This window comes from Rhincodon typus, chromosome 5 (genome assembly GCF_021869965.1).
Source record: "Rhincodon typus isolate 14 chromosome 5, sRhiTyp1.1, whole genome shotgun sequence".
NCBI lineage: Eukaryota > Metazoa > Chordata > Chondrichthyes > Orectolobiformes > Rhincodontidae > Rhincodon > Rhincodon typus.
The window spans coordinates 83,221,749-83,244,979 of NC_063336.1; the positions used below are offsets into that span (position 1 = coordinate 83,221,749).

At 43.7% G+C, this 23,231-nt stretch overlaps 1 protein-coding gene across 1 annotated transcript in view; it reads right to left on the reverse strand.

Annotated features, from left to right (window-relative positions):
- Nucleotides 1-21,309, reverse strand: part of pgbd5 (piggyBac transposable element derived 5) — a 62,637-nt gene extending 41,328 nt beyond the window's left edge. The window contains exons 1-2 of the mRNA XM_020514881.2: nucleotides 20,924-21,309; nucleotides 11,626-12,053 (exon numbers count right to left, since the gene is read on the reverse strand). Of these exons, the coding sequence (XP_020370470.1) occupies nucleotides 11,626-12,053; nucleotides 20,924-21,287 (792 nt within the window). The 5' untranslated portion in view covers nucleotides 21,288-21,309. The remainder of the gene's footprint in view (nucleotides 1-11,625; nucleotides 12,054-20,923) is intronic.
- Nucleotides 21,310-23,231: the final 1,922 nt, after the last annotated feature.

Consider the following 23,231-nt stretch of genomic DNA (forward strand, 5'->3'; position numbering starts at 1 on the left):
TTTCTGAAGAAGGGTTTCGGCCCGAAACGTCAGCCTTCCTGCTCCTCTGATGCTGCTTGGCCTGCTGTGTTCATCCAGCTCTACACCTTGTTATCTCATTCTCCAGCATCTGCAGTTCCTACTATCTCGGATTTCTGGGATGAAAGAGCTTATCCCACAAGGAAGTGTTAGGCTTATACCCATTGGAGTTTAGAGGAATAGAGGTGCTCATACTGAACTATGAGAGCCTGTGGCAAATGGACACAATGGATGCTAACAGGAGGATTCCTCTCGTGGATCAGACTAGAATTAGGGGACAGATTAAAAATAAAGTGTCGTCCATTTAAGATGGAAAGGAGGAAGAAATTTCTCAGAGGGTTAGATGCCTTTGGAACTCTCTATGAGAAAGCATTGGATGTAGGAGATTGAATATTTTAAGGCAGTGGTAGATAGATTCTTCACTACACCAGGAGTCAAACGGTTATTGGGCAGACAGGATAGTGGGTTGAGGCTACAATCCGATCAGCCATAATTTTAAATCGAACAGTAGAACAGACTTGAGGGGCCGAACGGCTGACTCCTGCTCCTAATTTGCATTTGCTAAATTCCTTCAAATACTGTTTGTAGTAGTACAAATCAGGCTGAAGAACAATGTGTTTACATGGAAGCAAATCTGGATACTACTGAAACAATAGATTCTAGCATTGCTCACTACATGCGAGATTGCCCAAAGTGCTGCATAAAAAGGGAAAGGAGGAACCCTGAGGAGGATATGCCAAGAATTATTGTCACAAAAAGCAAGAGGGATCACATTCTCCAAGCATCTGCGATTAAAACTGCTGATAAGGTTCTAATAGTGTTTAATTTAGAAGTATATTTAATTATTGTCCTCTGTGTAATTGATAATGTTAATTTATTGCATTTACCTTTATTCCTTGTATTATACTTACATTTTTCATATTTATTTAAATACAGAAACTCTTTTGCCCTGAAATATAAGTCTACTGCCTTCTTCACTTCACATTCCCAGTGTGCAGAACCAGGGATGTGGGGGTGGTTTGAACCACCTAAAAAAAAAAATCAGCAAATTACTGATTGAACCCTGGTGTTTCAAAGCAAAGTCTCTGATGGAGAAGATTTCCTCCCATGTATTTAAAAAGATGAAAATATCAAAGAAATGGGTTATTGATCTCTTGAGAGCTGAATGTCCAGGGGAAGCAGCAACCCAGTGACTTACAGCAAGGAGCATAAGTGCTCCACAAAGGCGGCAATCTGGCTCCTTTGCCTTCAGCGACAGGTCCAGGTACTGGACAGGCAAGTCAAGGAACGGAAGGCAGAGATAAGGGAGTCAGTGAAGGTCAGAGGGAGAGCACATTCCCTGCTAGGAGTAGATCCTTAAGCTGAGCCTAGCTCTGTCCCAGGCCAGAGGCATGGTTTGCTTGATAAGCCTGGGTGCAGCCCAGGCAGGCAAGGAAGAGCAAGCGGCAGGGTGGTGAGGCAGGAGCGGACTGTAGGATAGTCAGGGACACTCGGTCACCTGAGGTGCCAGGGGGATTACAGATTCTGCCTGGTCCTGGTAGATGTTTTCACCAAGTGGATTTAAGCCTTTCCATGTTGAACAGCCACAGCAATAAGGACTGCAAGAATCCTGGTGAGGGAGGTATTTTCTCGGTGGGGACTACCACAGAATGCGGAGTCCAACCAGGGCAACCACTTCACAGGGCAGGTTATGCAGGCCACTCTTAAGGTAGTGGAGATAGAGGGGAAATGGCATGTTGCCCACAACTTGCAATCATCGAGTACTGTAAGGAGAATGAAGGACAATTAAAGAAAAATTGTAGAAGTAGATAGGAGACTCGCTCACTTGTCCCAACAGGGTCCAAGCCAGCCAATCTAGAAGCACGAGGTACCCTCTCCCCCAACACAAGATCATGATTGGAAAGGTTATGCATAACCCCACCCATGTGTTAGCCCCAGTGCTCACAGATAGTCAGCTCAGGGAGGCAAACCAGGATCAGTTTGTCAGGCATCTGTACGAACACCAGTAGCAGATCCACTAGCAGGCCACTAGCAACATGAGAAAACAGCACCAGAGCAAACGATTGCTGCTAGAGCTCCACAAACAACAGGGGTGGGACGTGGGGGACCAAGTCATGGTCTGGAATTTTGCTTGGGTGGGGGGTCTTTGAGCTGCTGTACATGGGTCCATACAGCATTGTGGACAAGGTGAGCTTGATGGTTTATGCTGTCGAATTGCCCCGGCGAACCAAATTATTCCACAACCAGTGTAAGCTGGTTGACCTCGAAAATCACCATACAAACAAGGATGCCAAGAATGGTGGGTGCAAAGAGGGGAAATGGCACTCAGACAAAGGCCCCAGATGGTGGGAAGCCAGCAGAGGAAACCCAAGTCACACAGGCTGAAAGGCCTGGGCAGAACTGCTTCAAAGGGCTAGTTAGCCAACCCATAGTTTGGGACTCAGGAGGTTCCCCAGTTAGGGGTCAGGTACCAAGGAGAACTCACCAAGCTCTGAAGCGGAGGACACCGTGGTCCCTGGTATACCTGCTGTCCAATGGCTGCAGGACACACAGAACCTTCAGGTTCTAGGGTGGCCACCTGGAGACAGGTGGCATTGTACAGTTTTGAGTGTATATAGTTCATTTAGAGTTTAGGGATAAAATTTGTGTAAGCTGTAAGATGTTGGATTTTTTTTTTTTTTTTAAATATGGGGCCGAGCCTGAGAACGTCTGAAAGGCGAAGCTGCATTTGCATTCAGTGTCCACGGAGAAGGTCAGTCAGATAGACAAAGTTTGTTCTTGCTGCTTTGTTGCCCTAATAGAAGGGAGAACAAGTAGGCCCCAGCGGTAAGGGGGACATTTCACTAGATGGGTGTCCTGCAAGCCCCAGAGGACCAGGGTATGGCTTGGTACTCTGAGGAGGAGTGGGATCACTAGACTGCAGCCTCGATTACACTAAAGTTTAAAAACTTAAGACTCACTTACCCGAACGATGCCCACAAGAGTCAGGGTGACTGCACAAAACGTTATTCTGGGAGATGTTCAGAGGGTTCCACCAGCTAGAGTTTTGGAAACACAAACCAAGTAGACATGTACACTAAACATACTAGGGCACACTAACCCGAGGGGGATCAGTTGGACGGCAAGGTATTGAGCCCGCAGACTCTAACACCAGAGAGTATACAATAAGCCGGAGGTCCCTCTCCCTCTCCCCATGTCTGCAGGTTCCTATGGGGCAGTGGGGTGCAAGGAACCTTCGATTGGGAAGTACCTTGTTTTCCCACGGAAAAGACAAACTTGTAAAAATGTATTTAAGGTGTAAGTTAGTTTTGGTGTATACTGCACTACGTACAGTATATATGTATGTTTTGATTTCCCCTAATCCTGCCTGGTGTTTTCTTTCTGGGGGACAATGCACTGTCTTTCAAGGGATGAAGTGTGTGTGTTAGGGTCTAGGTAACTTGTGAAGTTAGGTTTTGCGTCTCGATTTTTGCTCAACCAGGATCCTACTCTAGGATGTAGAGTATCAAAAGGTGGATATGTAGGATTGAGCAAAAATCCTACAATAGTGGACCAAGATCCTGGGACTTTTCTAACATCTAAAATACTGGACAAAAACCTAAGCTCAGGCTGCAACAAATACACAGAGCCAGAATGATTTCAGTCTGGGACCATTGTTCAACCTGAAAATCCAATTTACACCTTCACTCTAAGAAATCAACTAGACCTAACATTTTAAACTGAAATTAACTTTTAAACTTTGGGCTACTTAACCCAGACATAATGAAGCCTAAACAGATACCAGACATTCAACTTCAATCAATATTGAGAGATATCAAGCATTCAACCTCACTCAAAATACATTTATACATACTTGTTAACAACTGGGAAGCCAACTGACTTCACCAATAACACAATGGCAAGCGCAGATTTGGCACCAAGATAAGAGGTGCACAATTAGTATAATGTAGGCCCCGATCTCATCCAAAAGAGCTGTCTCCCCAAAAGCTGTCCCCACAGCTATCTCCAGAAGAAGAGGGATGCCAACAGCTATCCCTCTGAGCACTATCTGCACAGCTACCTCTGGAAGAGGCATCCCAACAGCAATTCCAAAACTTAACGACACAGGTCAGTTCTGAACAAGGGGAACCAACAGCAACCGATCACAATCAGCCGATTTAAGAACCAACAACCTCCGAAAACCACCGACCCGACCAACACCACAAGGCCTCAGACAAATCCTTAGGTAAAGACCAGCCCGCAAAACCACCACAAAGTGAGGAAAACCAAGCATTCACCTAATAAATCCAATGCACGTTCTACCGCATCAGCTGACTCAACCCAGACTGAAGGCCTAAACAGTCTGAAGTCTTCATCCAGACTACGGCAAGCAGCAAGAGTCAGCAGTACTTCAAAATCGCATTTTCTCCCTAGTGGTGGCCTTGAACTTTTGAGACCCCAAAGTTTCCAACCTGGCTGGCAGGGAAGGGAAGGGAAGATAGGTGGTGACAGTGCAGGGAACCCCAAGGGTAGGACGTCTGTTTAAAGTCTTGCGATTAAAACTGCTGTTTAGTTCTAACAGTGTTTAGCCTGTATTTGATTTAATAGTGTATTTAATTACTATCCTCCTCATTGTTGATTGTGTTAATTTTACAATTTATTACATTTGCCTTTATTTCTTGTATTATAAATACCTTTTGTATCTGATAAACGTAGATATTCTTCTGCTCTGAAACATCTGTCTACTGCCTTCTTCATTTTACATTCCTAAGTAAGTCCAGTCTCAGAATCAGGGATCTGAGGATGATTTGAACCACATAAAAAAGTTAGCAAATACAGATCGCAAACCAGAACTCTACACTGCCAACCATGAAGTGTGAAGCTTCTTCGATGCAATCAAAGCCACCTACAGTCCGAGTACCCATGGACCTAATCCGCTCAGAGCCAAAAAGCAGAGAGTCGTTCAAAGACCAAGAGGCAGTCAGCATCCACTGGAGAATACTCTCAGAACTCCTCAATCAAGGCACAGCCTTCAGTACTAGTGCTCTGGACACCATCCCACAACATACTACTCGTCACCATCTCAGCACCTCCAATCCACTAGGAGGTCAAGAAAGCCACCTGACAGCTGTAAAACAAGACCTACAGCGCAGATAGAATTTGCACTGAAGTATGAAAATATGGCAGAAAGGCACTCGTCACAAGTCAACAATCTCATTGCACTTGCCTGGAAGGAAGAGGACATGCTGGCAGACCTCAAGCATCATTGTGACCATTTTCAAGAAAGGACACAAGAAATTACAGACGGATTTCCCTACTGTCCACTACAGGAAAAGGGTTTGTGAGAATCCTCAACTGCCTCCTCCCAGTGGTTGAAAAGTTTCTTCCAGAGTCTCAATGCAGCTTCTGCCAATGAGGAGACATGATTTGCAAAACACAACAAATCCAAGAAACATACAAAGAACAGCACCAACCTCTGCGCACGGCCTTTTTTGATCTCAAAGGCCTTCAACTCTCAACCACAACGGTTTGTGGAATATCCTCCTCAAATTTGGCTGCCTACAGAAATTCATCACCATTCTCTGCCTGCTTCCTGATTGCATGCAAGTCAAGATTCTCACAAACACTTTCACCACGTACCCAATATGGGTGCAAACTGGGGGTCAAGTAGAGTTGCATCATTGCATTAATGCCCTTCTCCATCTTCCTCGACAACCCTCCATCCCATTTTCATGAAGCTACCCTATAGGACAGACGAGAAACTGTTCAACCTTTGACTCTTCCAGGCCAGAACCAAGATCATCCCAACTTTATCACTGAGCTGCAGTATGCAGATGATGCCTGCATGTGCGCACACTGAGGCCAAGCTACAAACCATCGCCGATGCATTCACCGAGGCATACGAGAACAGGGGCCTCAGACTAAACATTCGGAAAACAAAAGGTTGTCTACCAGTCTGGTCCTGCCATACAACAGTGACCTCCCTCAACATCAAAATCCAAAGCAAGCTCCTGGGCAACATGAATCAATTCTCATACCTCAGAAGCCTCTCAGTGGGAGCAGGCATTGATGATAAAATCTACCGAAACTCTAATGCAACAGTGTAGCTTTCAGACACCCGAGATACAGACTGTATGATGTCGGAGATCTCAAACCCAGCAGTAACATCCTCCTGTACACATTGCCCATGGGCAGCAGACCCTACAAATCCCTGGAGAGAGTGATCTCCTTCACAAATCCTGCAAATCCACTGGCACGATAGGCATACCTAATATAGGCATCCTCTCCCAGGAGAATATCTCCACTAGCAAGTCACTGGTCATGCTCAATCAGTTGCGATGGGAAGGCTATATTGTCTGCATGGCCAACACAAGACACTCTGAACAAGTGCTCGACCCCAATCTCTGCAACAGTAAACTATCACTAGGAGGGCAGAGGAAACACTAAGACAGCCTTAAAGCCTCCCTAATGCAAGACCCCCAAACGCATGGCCTTGCATAAACTGGAGTAGCATTCACGAAGATGTCAACCACTTTGCGCATCATCAAATGGAACATGTGGAATCCAGAGCATCCCACTCTCCCAATTCATGAGACATCACCTATAGCTCTAGGATTAGACTATTTAGGTACTACCGAAACTATTGCCCTGGAGTAGAAGCAAGTCATCCTCCACCTGGGGAGGTGGGGGGTGCTGTCAAAGAAAGAAGAACAACGTGCAATATGGTTACCAAGAACATCACCCCTAATTCACACCAAAAAGGCACAATGACAGAAAAGTAAAAACCTTAATTCCACATACATCATAATATACACAATAAAAACCAAAAGAACTGCGGATGCTGTAAATCAGGAACAAAAACAAAGCTGCTGGAAAAGCTCAGCAGGTCTGGCAGTGTCTGTGAAGGACAAAACAGTTAACGTTTCAGAACTGAGGAAGGGTCACCGGACCAGAAACGTTAACTCTTTTGTCCTTCACAGATGCTGCCAGACTTGCTGACCTTTTTCAGCAACTTTGTTTTTGTTGAGGTTCTGACCTAGCTCTAGAACAAAAGCAGAAGTTGCTGGAAAAGTTCAGCAGGTCTGGTAGCATCTGTGGAGAAAAATCAGTTAATGTTTCAGGTCTGGTGACCCTAACTCTGGTGTATACAACTTAAATTGTAACCCCTAGTCCTCTCCAGCTATTTAACTGTAACAAAACCTATTCTCTTATCTTAGAAATCTGAATCAGGTCAACTTCAAGTCACTGCAGTTCTAACTCTTTTACCCTATCTTTATAATGTGTATTATTCTAGTGGCGTTTCTATGCACCCTTTAAAATGTCTCAATCAAAATCACCTACTGTGCAAGAGCAAAACTGAACACAATATTAGAACCAAGACCTAACTATGATCTTGTACAAGGTCAAATAGAATGTCATGTCTTAATTGCCTCAATAATGCACTGACAGTACCTTATTGCTTCTTTGCACTGTTCACGGACATTTAAAGATCTATACAGTAGAACAGACAAGTCTTACCCTCTCCACCCTCTTTAATCTTCTTCTCTGAAGGCTGATTCACATTTGTTACTGCACTAAGTAAATTAACCAGTTGAGCCCAATTTCCCAAAATATCAAATCTGTCTGAAGCTGTCAAGCCATGGCTATCATCAAAATATCCACATAGATTGTCATGTCATTATGAATCTGAATATCAGTCCCCAAACTTACATCTAGATTATATATTAAAATGGGAAAGACCAAAGATTGTGTGGCAACATCCTGTCTGCTAAAGCACAGATGGATTGCTAACTTATCCAACATACTTGCGGTTTGGCCATGTTAGCCAAGTAAAACTCTGAACTTACAAAACCCAAAACACCTGACAGAGTGCAAACATAGCAGCCAAGTGCTAATGACATTAGCATAATGCAAAAGACAACAGTTATTCTGGACAGATATATCCCCAACAAATTATCCACCAAAAGGAGGGTCCAGGTCCTGCTATACAAAAGAAATAGTAATAAGCCATCCATATGATTGGCAATGTATCAAACCATTAAATGAGTCTCCCTGAATGGCCAAAACTATAGAAAGTTAAGAGAACCATCCAAAAATGGCATAAAAACAGGGTTCACCTACAGACTGATCTCTTGGACCTTCTGATAAGACCAGCATAACAAAAGGCAAAGAACTGCTGACCATCCCGAGAGGGACAGGAAGAGGAAAACAGCAGCTTCACAGTCACAGAGAGAGAGAGAACACGCACGAACGAGAGCAGCTGCGCAAATCTACAACAGATTCGGGAAGTACTGCAAGCCTAAGGGGCCAAATAGGAATGGAGGTAGTATTGTTTTGTAGTAAAAGCTATTGTAATTTGTTTCCTAATAAAGTTAGGACTGTTTTGCATTGGTACCAGCGTGTGTTTGTAGTGATTTGACTACTTCCATATTGTGGAAAATCTGGGCAAATTCATTCATTCATAACTTGTAGTAAGGAGGAACTAAACAATTGCAACAGAAGGACCGGAATGATAACCAGTTGCCAAACAGATCCAGATCCAATTTGAAACTGCTTGTCTACATTCAGCAAGCTAGTTCTCAATCCAGCTCAATACATTATTGATAGTATAGAAGTCTTTGATCTTATCGGGAAATTTTTTGTGTAGTACTTTGACAAAAGCTTGTGGAAGTTGAGATAGAGAATGCCTACTAGGTTTCTTTGATGAGTTGTTCAAGCAAATTTATTTAGCGAGAGGTTCATAAATGAGAGTCTACCTTCTTTGTACCAAGCAATGATTCAGCTATTTAATTGAAAAGAATGCTGGACAATAACCTGATCAGTATCTATTTTAAGGTTTGGCAAGCTGTCTGTATAATGGGTCCTTGCCAGTAAAGGGTTCTTTCATTGATTGTACTTGCAGAATGAATAGTTTCTCTTCAAATGATTTTAAAATAGTAGTAGAGTTCACATATTGTTTATAGCCTGCTCAAACCCAACAATACAGTAACTTTTTGAACAACCATCATGAGAGAAATTTTCTCTTTTCCTCAAATAATCATTTAATAATTCTGTTGATAACGAACATGGTCTGCTATTCAGATAGCATAGACATTCCTTCTCTTCAGCTGGGTAAACAGCTTGGGACAAAAGGCAACTTGCAGAATACTTAGTTAGAACTGTTGTGACTTGAGATTGATTTAATTCAGATTTCTAAGATAACAGAGAGAACAGGTTTTGTTACAATTAAATAGATTAGACAGGACCAGGGGTTACAATGTTAAGTTTTATCCTGGATGGTGTCAAGCTTCGAGTGTTGTTGAAGCTGCACTCATCCAGGCAAGTGGGGAGTATTCCATCACACTCCTGACTTGTGCCTTGTAGATAGCGGACAGGCTTTGAGGAGTGAGGAGGGGAGTTACTCACTGAAGTATTCCCAGCTTCTGGCCTGCACTTGTAGCCACTGTGTTAGTGTAGTGAGTCCAGTTGAGTTTCTGGTCAACGGTAATCCTCAGGATGTTGACAGTGGGAGATTCAGTGATGGTAACAACACTGAATGTCAAGGGGCGGTGGTTAGATTGTCTCTTATTGGTGATGGTCAAAGCCTGGCATTTGTGTGACGCTAAGGTCACGTGCCACTTGTCAGCCCAAGTCTGGATATTGTCCAGATCTTGTTGCATTTCAACATAGACTGCTTCAGTATCGGGAGGAGTCACAAACAGTGCTGAACATGTTTGCTGATGATTGCACAATCCCTACCTCTGACCTTATGATGGAGGGAAGGTCATTGATGAAGCAGCTGAAGATGGTTGGGCCTAGGACACTACCCTGAGGAACTCTTGCAGAGATGTCCTAGAGCTGAGTTGGTTGACCGCCAACAACCACAACCATCTTCCAATGTGTCAGGTATGACGCCAACCACCGGAGAGTTTGCTCCCTGATACCCACTGATTCCAGTTTTGCTAGGGTTCCTTGATGCCACACTCAGTTGAATGCAGCCTTGATATCAAGGGCTGTCACACTCACCTCACCTCTTGAATTCAGCTCTTTTGTCCATGTTTGAACTAAGGCTGTAATGAGGTCAGGAGCTGAGCGGCCCTGGCGGAACCCAAACTGGGCGTCACTGAGCAGGTTATTTGAGCCGGTGCTGCTTGATAGCACTGTTGATGACACCTTACATCACTTTACTGATGATCGAGAGGGGACTGATAGGGCAGTAATTGAGGGAGTTGGATTTGTCCTGCTTTTTATGCACAGGACATACTTGGGCAATTTTCCACATTGTCGGGTAGATACCAGTGTTGTAACTGTACTGGAACAGCTTAGCTAAGGGAGCAGCAGGTTCTGGAGCACAAGTCTTCAGTATTATCGCTGGAGTGTTGTCAGGGCCGGTAGCCTTTGCAGTATCCAGTGTCTTGATATCATGTGGAGAGAATCGAATTGGCTGAAGACTGGTATATGTAATGCTGGGGACCACTGAAGGAGGCCAAGATGGATTGTCCACTCGGCACTTCTGGCTGAAGATTGCTGCGAATGCTTCAGCCTTATCTTTTGCACTGTTGTGCTGGGCTCTTCCATCATTGAGGATGAGGATATTTGTGGAGCCTCCTCCTCCAGTGAGTTGTTTAATTGTCCACCACCATTCACAACAGGATGTGGCAGGACTGCAGAGCTTCGATCTGATGGGTTGGTTGTGGGAACGCTTAGCTCTGTCTATCACTTGCTGCTTTCGCTGTTTTGCATGCAAGTAATCCTGTTTGGTGGCTTCACCAGGTTGATACCTCATCTTCAGGGGTGCCTGGTGCTGCTCCTGGCATGCCCTCCTGCAAGCTTCATTGAATAAGGATAAGGAATGCAGAATGACAAGTAGGAAGCAAAGTACTGGCAACAACAATCCTGGGCTAAAGAAATAAGGTAGGACATTTCAGAATTTCCGGCACTGCTCTAAAGTTACCAGATTTTCTTGGTCTTATATTGATGGTAGCTTCCATATCACATATTCTAGAACAAAAACAGTTGAAGCAAATCAAGTTATTGTGCCACCATGTACAGATGCATCTAGTAATACCAAATAACCCACTAATAATCAGCCTGAAATGGTCTATTTTCTTTGAGATTTCTGCTTTGGTGTGATTTTTCCCATAGCATGTATGCAGAAATCAGTGTGTGGCCCCACTCAAGCTTCTGAAGAGCCAAACAATTCCAAGAGCAGCAAGGTTTCCCCAAAGCCCTGAAACCACAAAGCTCCCTCCAATCAATATTCCTTTCCTTGTGCAAATGCACCCAGCTTCCACTGATAATTGCAGCCAGACTTAGAACTCACCATCTGCTGAATCTCAGCAGCAAGCCAACAGGAAGGCAGACGGTGGCTGCTGTGCTAGGATTCATCTGTGGTTAGTGCACTGCATGGTACAACACCTGTTAGAACAGTGCGCCATGGAAGGCAGCAATTTTTTAAAATACAATTTACATCTCAGTGCCGGGGGTGTGGGGGGGGGGGGGGCGGTGGAAACAGAAGACAGCATATATAACAATTATCAGGTGTAAATTCTACATATTTTGATATCATTAGACAGTCTTTCTGAAAAGAAATTGGAAATGGATACTCAACCAAAAGTGCATAGCTCAGAGTGACAGTGATGACAGTACCTGTGTTTGAGATGGCTTGAATGCAGTATCAAATGTCATTTGTAAGCAATCCAAAAAAGGTTGGATTTTATACAGTCCATGCGTTGTCTGGCTGGAGCGAAATGCTACAATGTGGAAGTACTTCAGGATCTTTTCAAACCTCATTTGTGTCATCATCAGTGCAATGCTCTTGTTGCTGTAAAACCCACCGCTCCATATGCTGAGGACAGATTCGCAGTGGTGAATGCTCGTGGAGATCATATATCCCAAAAAGGTTTTCATCTCTGGAAGATCAACATCACTCCAACCTTCATCACAACCAAATCTTTCTTGGTACTTTTTGGCATACATATTTGTTTGAACAACCATATTCCTTATAACATTATCAGGGACAAAGAGCTGAAAGAAGTCAATTGCACTTGCATTTAGTGGCATCTGATGCACGGGACCTGTGGCAAGAAAAAGCAAAAAAAAGTCTGGGTTACTTTTCAGTGAAATACATAAAAATCTGTAACTCGTTGCATAAGTATAGTCATCCATAACAAGGAATAGGGCTTTTTCCATTTTGCCACACAGATAATTCTGCTATAACACGTGTTTCGTTACCATGAATTGGCTATAACTCAATCGATGAATAGTGGATGCTGTTTGGATAACGAGAACTTTCTGCTGTACAGGTATAGCAATCTTCTATAGCACAGGATCACACAAGAATGCAACTATCACATTATAGGAGAACTACCCGTACAATCAATTATTTGATCTGTATTACTTATAGATCATATTTTCGAGGAGTACGTAATGCCTTCTTAGTTTTAAGTCAACAATTGCCATGCAATGGTGATCCCCCCTTCTATTATTTAATAATGGACTGGTTAGTGCTCATTTAATATGCAGTAATGTATACATCAGGAAGGATTTAGCAGCCTTGCGGGTGTGTATTGCAGGTTCACCAGAATGATACCACATTTAAGAATTGCACAAGTTAATTGCGTATTTCCTCAAAACAGAAAAGTAAAAAAGGTGATATAAATCTGTGGAGTTTAAAATTTAGAGGAGTTCATAAGAAACTATTTCCTCTAACAGGAGAGTCCAGAACAGGGGATAACTCAAAGTAAAAATTAAGATATTCAAAGATAACGTCAGAGAAACTTCACACGAAGCAGAATGGAAACCTGGAACTTTCTTCATCTAAAAAGTTGTTGGGGTGGAAGGGTAAAATAAAAACATCAAAATTAAAAAAACAATTATTCACTAAGCAATTATTGGGGATTAAGTAGCAACCAAGATAAGAAGATAGATTTAAATTCAAATTGATCAACACAACAGGTTCAACTGACTAAATTGGTGTTCCTATCTTTGAAATATGAAAACAAAAACTGCTCTAAACTTCATACGTGGTATCATTGAGATTGAATCATAGAATAGTACAGCACAGGTGGTCATTTGGCCCATTGTCTTTTTGCTCTTTCAAAGGGCAATTCATTAAGCCCCACATCCTTGTTTTTTCCCATCTCTATACTTCTTTGTCCTTCAGTTATCTGTCCAACTCCCTTTGAAAGGTACAATTGAAATCAGTATCCACAACACAATCGGGCAGTGCATTTCGAATCTTATCCACTCATCAATTAATAACAATTTTCCTTATGTCACCCCTGATTTTCATGGATGTAATTAGTAGAAATCAAGTCTCCTCAGCCACTTGTTACAGCCCAACTCGTAGACTGTAACTTTTGGTCTGCTAAGTTTCAGCCTTGGCTCAGTTAGTAGCAGCCTTTGAGTCTGCGCCATCAATATGCATGATCATGGCCGATCATCCAACTTGGTACGCTGCTCCCAGTTTCTCAGCATATTCTGATCCCGTTAGCCACAAGAACTATGTCAGATTCCTTGAAAACAGTCAATGCTTTGACTTCAATCACTTTACATGGCAAAGAATTCCACAAGCTTACCATGCTCTGGGTAAAGAAATTTCTCATCTCAGTCTCCAATGGTCTATGCTGTATCCTTGGACCATGGCCCCTGGTTCTGAGCTGCTCAGTAATCAGGAATATCCTTCCTGCATTTTTCCTGTCTGGTCCTGTTAGATTTTTATAGGTTGCTATGAGATCTCCCCTCATTCTTCTAAATTACAGCGAATACTATCCTAAACAATCCAGTCTCTCAGATCAGTCCTGCTAACCCGAGAAATCAGTCCAATAGAGCTTTGATGCACTCCCTCCATAGCCAGAATATCATCTTTCCTCAGATAAGGGGACCAAAACTACACACAATACTCCAGGTGTGATCTCACCAAGGCCCAACACAATTGCTGCATTAGGTATACTTGTTATATTCTAATCCCCTCACTATGAAAGCCAACATACCATTTGCCTTCTTAACTACCTGATGTACTTGCATGTTTATTTTCAGCAACTGGTGTACAAGGACGCTAGGTTTTGTTGCACTTTCTCAATCTACCACCATTCAAATAATAATCTGCCTTCCTCCTTTTGCTACCAAAATGGAGAATCTCACATTTATCTAGATTATACTTTGTCTGCCATACATTTTCCCACTCAACCTGTAAAATCAAAGTATCTCTGCTTCCAGCTTTGTCTCATCTGCAACTTGGAGATATTACATTTCATTCTCTCAAAATCATTAATATATATTGTGAATCGTCTGGTTCCCCCAGTAGTCACTAGCTGCTACTTGGAAAAAATACCATTTATTCCTTCTTTGTTCTGTCTGCCAAGCATCACTATCTGTGTCAGTACGCAACCCCCAACATCACGCACTTGAATTTTCCATGCTAACTTCTTTTCTGGGAGCTTACTGAAAGCCTGAACATCCAAGTAAACCATATCCATAGGGTGTCCTTCCAACAGATTTGTCAAGCATGATGTCCCTTTTATAAATCCATGCTGACTGTCCAATCCTGACACTGTTTTCCAAGTGTGCTGTTACTAAATCTTTTAGAATGGACTCTCTCCCTACTACCAATGTCAGGCTAACTGGTCTATAATTTCCTGTTTTTCATGATCCTCATTTTTAAAATAGCAAAGTAACATTAGTTACACTAATCTATAGAACTTGAAAGATAATCACTAACACATCCATTATTTCTAGGGCCACTTCCTTAAAAGCTCTGGGTTGCAGACTATCAGGCCCTGGGGATTTATCATCTTTTAATCCCATCAATTTCTCCAACACCATTTCCCTACTAATACTGATTTCTTTCAGTTCGTCCCTCTTGCTAGACCCCACATTCCCCAATATCATTGGGACATTGTTTGTTTCCTCCTTTTGGTGAAGGCAGAACTAAGTGTGTATTTAATTGGTCTACCACCTCTGTTCCCTATGCTAACCTCCCTTGTTTCTGACTGCAAGGGTCCTAAATTTGTCTTTACTAATCTTGTTCTCTTCACATACCTATACATGCTGTGAACTGCTATAATCAGTTTGTATATTACCTGCAAGCTTACTCGTAATCTATTTTCTCCCCCTTAATCAATCCCTTTGTCCCCATGACGGAAATCTAAAATGCTCCCAATTCCCTGGTCTGCTGCTTCTTTTAGCAAATCTGCATGCCACTTTCTTGGATCTAATACTATCCGTAATGTACCTTATTAGCCACGCTCAACTTGATTCAATGAAGAGTGCAGGACAACATGCCAGGAACCACACTAGGTATACCTAAATTTGACGTCAAACTGCTGACACTAAAACAGAACACACACACATACAAACTCCATGTTAAGCTGGCCTCTTGTGTCTGCTCTGCCATTCAGCAAGACCATGCTAATTTGGTTGCAGCTTCAATTCTAATACCCATAAATTTGTGGGTAACTAGGAAATAAATCTACTTCTGCCTTAAAAATATGTAGTGACTCTGCCTCCCACTCTCCAGAGAGCAGAACACCACAAACTCAACTCCAAAAGAAAACACCTTTTTGTTTTTTTTTTTAAAAAAGTCTGCACCTTTTTGTTCTAGTCTCTTCCATAGAGGAACACATCCTTTCAAGTTCCTGCAGATCTTAGATGTTTCAAGAAGATCATCTCCCACTATTCTGCACTCAATGTACACAGACCCAGCCCCATACAAAAATAAACCCTCAACCAATAATCAGTCATGTCAACTTTCTCTGAACTGTTACCAATGCAATTATGTCGTCCTCAAATACAGGGACCAAGCTGTATAGAGCACTCTAGATGAGATATCACCGAAGTTCGGTACACTAGCGAAACATTTCTATTTGTATTTTCCATTCTCCAGTAATAAACATCAATAATTCCATTCCTAATCACTTGTAGCATTTGCAAACTAATCATTTGAGATTGATGTATCAGGACATCCAGATGTTTCAGTCGCTCAATTCTTCAATCTCACTTCAGTTAACTAACATATTTCTTTCTGTTCCATTTTCCAATTCAAGTTCACACGTTCCCACATTATATTCCATTTGCCAACCTTTGCCCTCTTACTTAACCTATCTATACCCCTTCGCAGAATCTATGTTTTCCTCACAACAGTTAAACATTGGAAACAGCAAGTGAAACAAAATAAATTAATTCTACAATGAATAAATGATATCAAAGCTCTTCATTCAACAACAGTGAGGGACATTTAAACAAGCAGAAGGTAAGGGTTCCACAAACACACCCATCAGAACATCAGTGCAAGAGAGAAACTGAAGCATTTACAACCATTTTCAGTCAGAAGTGCCAAGTGGATAATGCAAGCCAACCCTTCCTGAAAGCCCCTGCATCACAGATGTTAGTCTTCAGCTATGTCACATCCAGAAACAGAAGATAATGCTGTCTACAGCAAAGGCTATGGCTATGCAACATTTCAAAAGTACTGAAGAAGTGCTCCAAAACTAACCAAAGACATAGCTACGTTTTAATACAGGTGGAACTCTATTTACCTGACAGTGGAAGATTGCCCTGTCCAAATAAAAGCAAAACAAATCCTAGCCAATCATTCTATTATTGATTAAAGTGATGGAGGGTATAATTAACACCATCAAGCAGCACCATACCACAAGCACACCCTACAGTCTTTATCCAAATAACCAAAAGAGCTGAATTCACAAGGTCTGGTGAGAACATTGCCCTCAATAGCAAGCCATCGTTTGACCAAATTAAGGAGCTCAGAAAGATGCAGGTCAATTGAACTTCATCCTACTGAAGTCATATGTAGCATGAAGAAAGGTAATTGTGGTTACTGAGGCCCATTGTTCTCATGCTATTGATGCAGGAGATGCTCATAGTAGTGTCTAGACCTAATGAGAAGTGGGGTTGCTCATTGTTCAGTACCATTTACACGTCCTCAGATCCTAAAAGAGCCCATGCCCACTTGTGCCAAGATTGCATACCTATTTTTTCCTCCCCAAATCAACCTTTCACAGACATTATTACGCACCTTCTGGAGCAGGTGGGACTTGAACCCAAGTCTCAGTCCAGAGGTAGGAACACTTCCTCTGCACCACAAGAGGGTGTCCAAGACCAGCACAATATTAGAACTTGGGTTGACAAGTGATAAGCAACCTTCAAAAGTGTCAGGCAATGACTATCTCCAGCATGAGAAAATCTAACCAGCTCCTCTTGCTGTTCAATAGTATTACCATTTTTAAGTCATCTATCAACAACACCGTAAAGTTTATTCTTAGACATATAAACTCACATCAACCATGAAAATAAAAAAAAGTTGCTGGGAAAGCTCAGCAGGTTTGGCAGCATCTGAGAAGAGAAAGCAGAGTTAACATCTCGGATCCAATGACCCTTCTTTAGAGCCGTTCTGAAGGGTCACTGGACCCAAAATATGTATGTAATATAAATTCTAAGTGTGTTAACTAGAAAATAAAATCTTCTCCATATCTCAACCACGGATTAAAATATACAGGAACAAGGGTGGGCAACTTTCCCCGGAATACCTGGGGGAAAAAAAAACCACGTAAGCAACCTATGGGAGAAAAATCACTTGTTTCTGCGGAAAGTACAAAATTGGACAGGAATTGCTTCTCCAATCGTGGCTGGTACTCTCTCACACTTACTACTGATGGAAAGTAATTGGTGGCAGTGAGGGAATCACAGGGAGGGCATGGAGATGGCAAGGCAGAGGAAAGGAGTTTCAGAACCATTTTAAATCCATCACAAAGGATTACTCAGTGAAATGGCTGCCAGAAAAATTTGAAATGACTGAGATAAAGAAATCCATGTAAACAAATTTGGAATTTCTAACTTTAGGCTGCTACAGTCAGGAGTTACTATACAACGAAAATGCAGTGGATGCTTTATAATTAATAGTGTGCCAATTATTAAACTTCATTTTAAGATGCAGTAACTGCCTAGTTAAAATGTTTCAAGTTTGTGCACGTGATTTAAATACATGAGAAAGCAGTGTGCTGTTATGGTAATGTCACTAGACTAGTAAACATGAACCTCAGACTAATGTTCTGAGGACATGGGTTCAAATCCCACCTTGGCAGATTAAATTTCATTAAGCATTTGTAATTAAAAAAACTAGCTTAAAGACAATCATGTAACTACCATCAGTTGTTGTAAAAATCATCTGGTTCACTCATGGTCTTTAGGAAAAGAAACCTACTACCTCCATCTCATCTGGCCTACATCCAGACCCCACGTAATGCAGTCACTCAAATGCCTACTGGTCATTTCAGATTGGCAATAAAACTGCTCTAGCTAGTGATGCCAGCATCCCAAGAATAAATTGTTAAAAATGAATAGTGACCTCAGTGTGCAAAAGGCGTGTTTAAGGTGACAGGTTTTGTGTATGTAGAAGGGCAGTTTTGTGTTTATTATTATTAAAATATTTTTCTAAATCAACCTGTTCAGAGGTGTTATTACACACCTCCGGAGAAGGTGGGGCTTGAAACTGGGTCTCTAGGTTCAGGGGTAAGGACACTACCACTGCGCCACAAGAGGCCTTCCTGTAGAAAGGGCTGTGACTCAGATTCGAGCCAAGGTTACTTTGGCCACAATGCAGACTACCAACTAGTATACAATCACAATGCCTGTTATTTTGTACTTCTTTTTAAAAGCACTGTGCCACAAGAGGGCCCCTTGGGGTCTGCTTTTTTTTTTTAAAATGAACCTATTTTTTCTAATCAACCTGTTCAGTTACTTTTCACCTCTCAAACAGGTGTGACATGAACCTGGGTTCAGGGTTAAGGACACTTCCACTGCACCACAAGTGGGCCCCTTAAAGATGGTGCTGTGATGCTGTGACTTGGATTCAAGCCGAGATTACTATGGCCACAACACAGTACTGACCAGTACACAATCAGTGTCAGTTATTTTATAAAACATTATTGTTAACGTGTGCCACCTTTTGTCAATTTAAAATACTGTGGTATGTTGAAGAAGTTTCATGCTTTCCGATTTGATGGAGGGTTAATGGGAAGTGCTATGCAGTTTCACTTAGAAGAGTCTTTTAGTAAAATAAGACATAAGCAGATAAGAACAGAAGATTAACAGGTATACACTATACAGAATAAAGAATGGGACTTAGGCAAACAGCTAGGTCAGGGAGTGAATGATTGAAAAAAAAATGCAGAATAAGGGAAAAGCCTAAGACAAGAACACTGGGTGATGTATGTACTGTGGGAACGAAGTAAATGTATGATGTACGATTGCAAATTAAAGTCAGATAAAAAATCGAGAGAGACCCCCAAGGTGTATGGGATGAGAATTATGGTCCCCCCACCCCCCGAGTTCAGTCAGACTGCTTTAAGGCTGGTTCTTTCAGTGTACTCTAAAATAAAGTCATAAGCAGTATCGGAGTCTCCTAGTGGATTGTCAAGTTGTACCACGACAGTTGATTTGGAAATTATTGATGACTACTTCTAATTCTAACTGAGTTCAAGCACTATTTAGCAACACAAACACAGGAGAAAATGTTATCACGCGACTGCGTCACCTAACAAGTGAGTTAGCGAGACGAAAAAGGTAGCCCTCCAGCCAATCTCAAAATAATTTTGACCCTTGGTCTCAAGCATTACAAAACTATCAGAGGGTGGGAGGGAACTGGCAGAATTCAGAGATAAGCAAGACGCCTGTTGTATACGCATGCTGCGTTTCTTTCTGGAGGATCACTGCATTCCAGGCAGCATCAGAGGAGTATGAAGGCTGACGTTTCGGGTCGGGACCCTTCTTCAGAAAATCTGAAGAAAATTTTCTGAAGGGTCCCGACCCGAAACGTCAGCTTTCCTGCTCCTCTGATGCTGCCTGGCCTGCTGTGTTCCTCCAGCTCCACACTTATCTCTGACTCCAGCATCGGCAGTTCTTACAAACTCGCCTATTGAATAATGTTAGTATTACAGCTACTAATGAGCAACAAGTAAATGCGCTGCCTTGAAATTCCATTAATCATCAAAGCTAACAACTCATGAATACACAAAAGAACTGAAAGTGAACAAACCGGTCTACTAAAATTGTGATAACGCCTCAGCGTAAACCATATGTGCAACAAATACATTTCTGTGCTTTGGGAAGATGACAAAATTCAGTCTTTGCATTATTTCTCTCCGATCCGCCCCCAACAATCAACCCTGTCTAACAATTCCTGCAGAACATGGGTGACCATATAACGATTCGTGACTACACAATTAAAACATTTATTTCTGACCGACAGTTTGAAAAATAAAATCAACAAATCCAAAAGCAGGACATTAAAACAGTTCCAACATCTTAAAGGAGGTGTCCAGCGAAAGCGAACCGTCTGGGATAACTCATTCACAACTGCAGTGCATCGGATCGTAAAGCCGTGTATGAGAAATTAATCCCTTGAACCAACAAGAATCCTCTGGAGATTGGACGAACCGAGCGTCAACAGTGATTGAGAATTTTCCTCGTTATTCACACAGACACATCACTAAAGCCTTGATGCATAGGCGACAACCTCCCAGCTGAGCCAGCAGGGATGTTATTCAGGAAATTTATCCATCAAACCGTTGAAGCTCAAATTCCCCAGCACGGGGTAGTTGAGCGAGCGAGTGGGCTGGGAGGGACGCTGGTTCTGCGGGGGAAATGCGGCTCTCAGGAAGGGTGGGGAGCAGATTCCGCAAAATACCCCGGAGATGAAGGTGGAAAGCAGATTGAAGCAGCCGCCCACCCATCCCCCAAGAGGTGTTGCAGCTCCCTGGCAACTGGAGCGGAGGCAGCGACCCGGAAAAGCGACAGCACAATAAGACAGGATCCTCACACAGACTCCAGGGCAGGGCCGACCGGTCAGACCTCTGCCCCCACACACCCCTCCTTACATCCCGCGGCTGCACCTGGACGCAGTCCACGGTTGAAGTCCCTTGTCTCTTACCCGCCGATTCGACGTGCGGAGGGAACACGACGTCCTTCAGCCGCTCGGTCCATCCTGCAGCCGATTCCTCTCCATCTCCCGACTCTGAGCTGGGTTGTCCGGTGATGTCGGGCCTTCTGCCCCCGGTCCCCGCCTCCCGCAACATCACATCCCCCTCTTCCTCCCCCCCTCCACAGTCGGACTGCGAACTCCCAGCCGAGGTGCTATAAAACGGGTTGTCATCGCTGCTGCTGTCGCCACCCGACTCCCCGAACACATCATCGGAGATGTGTAGGCTCTGGTAGCGAGACCGAGCAGCCCGGAGCCGAGACAAGGAGAGAGCTTTCCGCCGAGCCGCAACCACCGCCACCTCCTCGGTCGCCATGGAAATGAAGAGGAAGCACTACTCTCACTGCGCATGGGCACTTCCAGACCCTCCATTGGAGGGGAGGGCGCTCGTGGGTCGGGCGGGACCTCATGGGTGTGTCCATAACAAAATGGGTGGGGCCATAGGGGAGGGAAAGACAACGCAGTGTGGGGCTGGAGGAGCAGGGAAGTCGACGTTTCGGGTCGGGACCCTTCATCAGAAATTAGAAGGAGGAGGGGTAAGGGTGGTAGTGGGGAAGGTAGGTGAGTGCAGGTGGGGAGAGGTGGGGTCTAGAAGAAGGCTATAGGCCCGAAACGTCAGCTTTCCTGCTCCTCTGACGCTGCTTGGCCTGCTGTGTTCATCTAGCTCTACACTTTGTTATCTCAGGGAGAGGTGGGGATTGGTCAGTGAAGTGGGAGAGAAGATGGACAGGATGTATCAGGTCAAGGAGGCAGGGATGGTCAAGGGATGAGGCCCGGGGTGGGGAGATTTTAAAACTGATGAATTCCATGTTGAGGCCATTGGCCTGTAGGCTCCTGAGGTGGAATATGAGGTGTTGCTCCTCCAGTTTCCGGGCGGCATCATTGTGACACTGGAGAAGGCCCAGGATGGACATGTCACCCAGGGAGTGGGACGGGGAGTTGAAATGGTTCATGACCGGAAGGTGTTGTCATTTGTTGTGAACAAAGCGCAGATGCTGTACGATATGGTCCCTGAGTCACTGCTTGGCCTCACTGATGTAGAGGAGGCCATATCGGGAGCAAGGATGCAGTAGAATGATATGCAGGTTGACCTGCGTCTAATGTGTAAGGTATGTTTTGAGCCTTGAATGGAGATGTCAGGGCAGGTGTAGCATTTCCTGCGGTTGCAGGGAAAGGTGCTGGGATTAGTGGGGAATGCAGTGCGGACGAGGGAGTCGCAGAGAGAGCGGTCCCTATGAAAGCTGGATACGGGTGGGGAGGGAAATATATCTTTGGTTGTAGGTGGTTGAAGTGGCGGAGAATGGTACGTTGCTGCAGTGATATCATCATAATATCCCTACAGTGTGAAAGCAGGCTCTTCGGCTCAAAAGTCCACACCAACCCTCAGAGCATCCCACCGAGACCCATCCCCTCTATAACCCACCTAATGTACACATCCTTGAACACTACAGATTAGTTAGCACAGCCAGTCCACCTAGCCTGCACATCTTTAAACTGTGAGAGGAAACCGGAGCACCCAGAGGAAACCCACACAGACATGGGGAGAATGTATAGATTCCATGTAGACAGTAGCCTGAGGTTGGAATCAAACCTGGGTCCCTGGCACTGTGAGGCAGCAGTGCTAACCGCTGAGTCACCGTGCCGCCCTATGTGAGGACAAGGGGGATTCTGTCTTTATTTTTATTGGGGAGGGATGTGAGGCAGAGGCGCAGGAAACGCAAGAGATGCGGTTGAGTGTAGTTTCAATCACCAGAGGAGGGAAGTTATGGTCCTTGAAATAGGAGGACATCTGGGATTTGTGGGAGCGGAACACCCCATCTTGGGAGCAGATGCTGCGAAGGCAGAGGAATTGGGAGTAGGGGATCACATTCTTGCAGGAAGGTGGGTGAGAGGGGATGGTGTCTTGGTAGCTGCGGGAGTCAGTGGGCTTGAAATAGATGTCGGCTTCGAGGCGGTCACCAGAGATGGAACCAGAGAGGTCCAGGAAGGAGAGGGAGGTATCGGAGATGATCCAAGTGAATTTGAGGTTGGAGTGAAAGGTGTTAGTGAAATTAATGAATTGTTCAAACTCCTCATGGGAGAACGAGGCAGCGCCAATACAGTCATCAATGTAGCAGATGAAAAGGTGGAGGATAGTGCCAGTGTAGCAGCGGAAGAGGGACAGTTCCATGTATCCATAATGAAGTGGTTGGGGCCATATGGGGAGAGAGACACAACGCAGTGTGGAGATAAAGGAACACAGCAGGCCAGGTGGCATCAG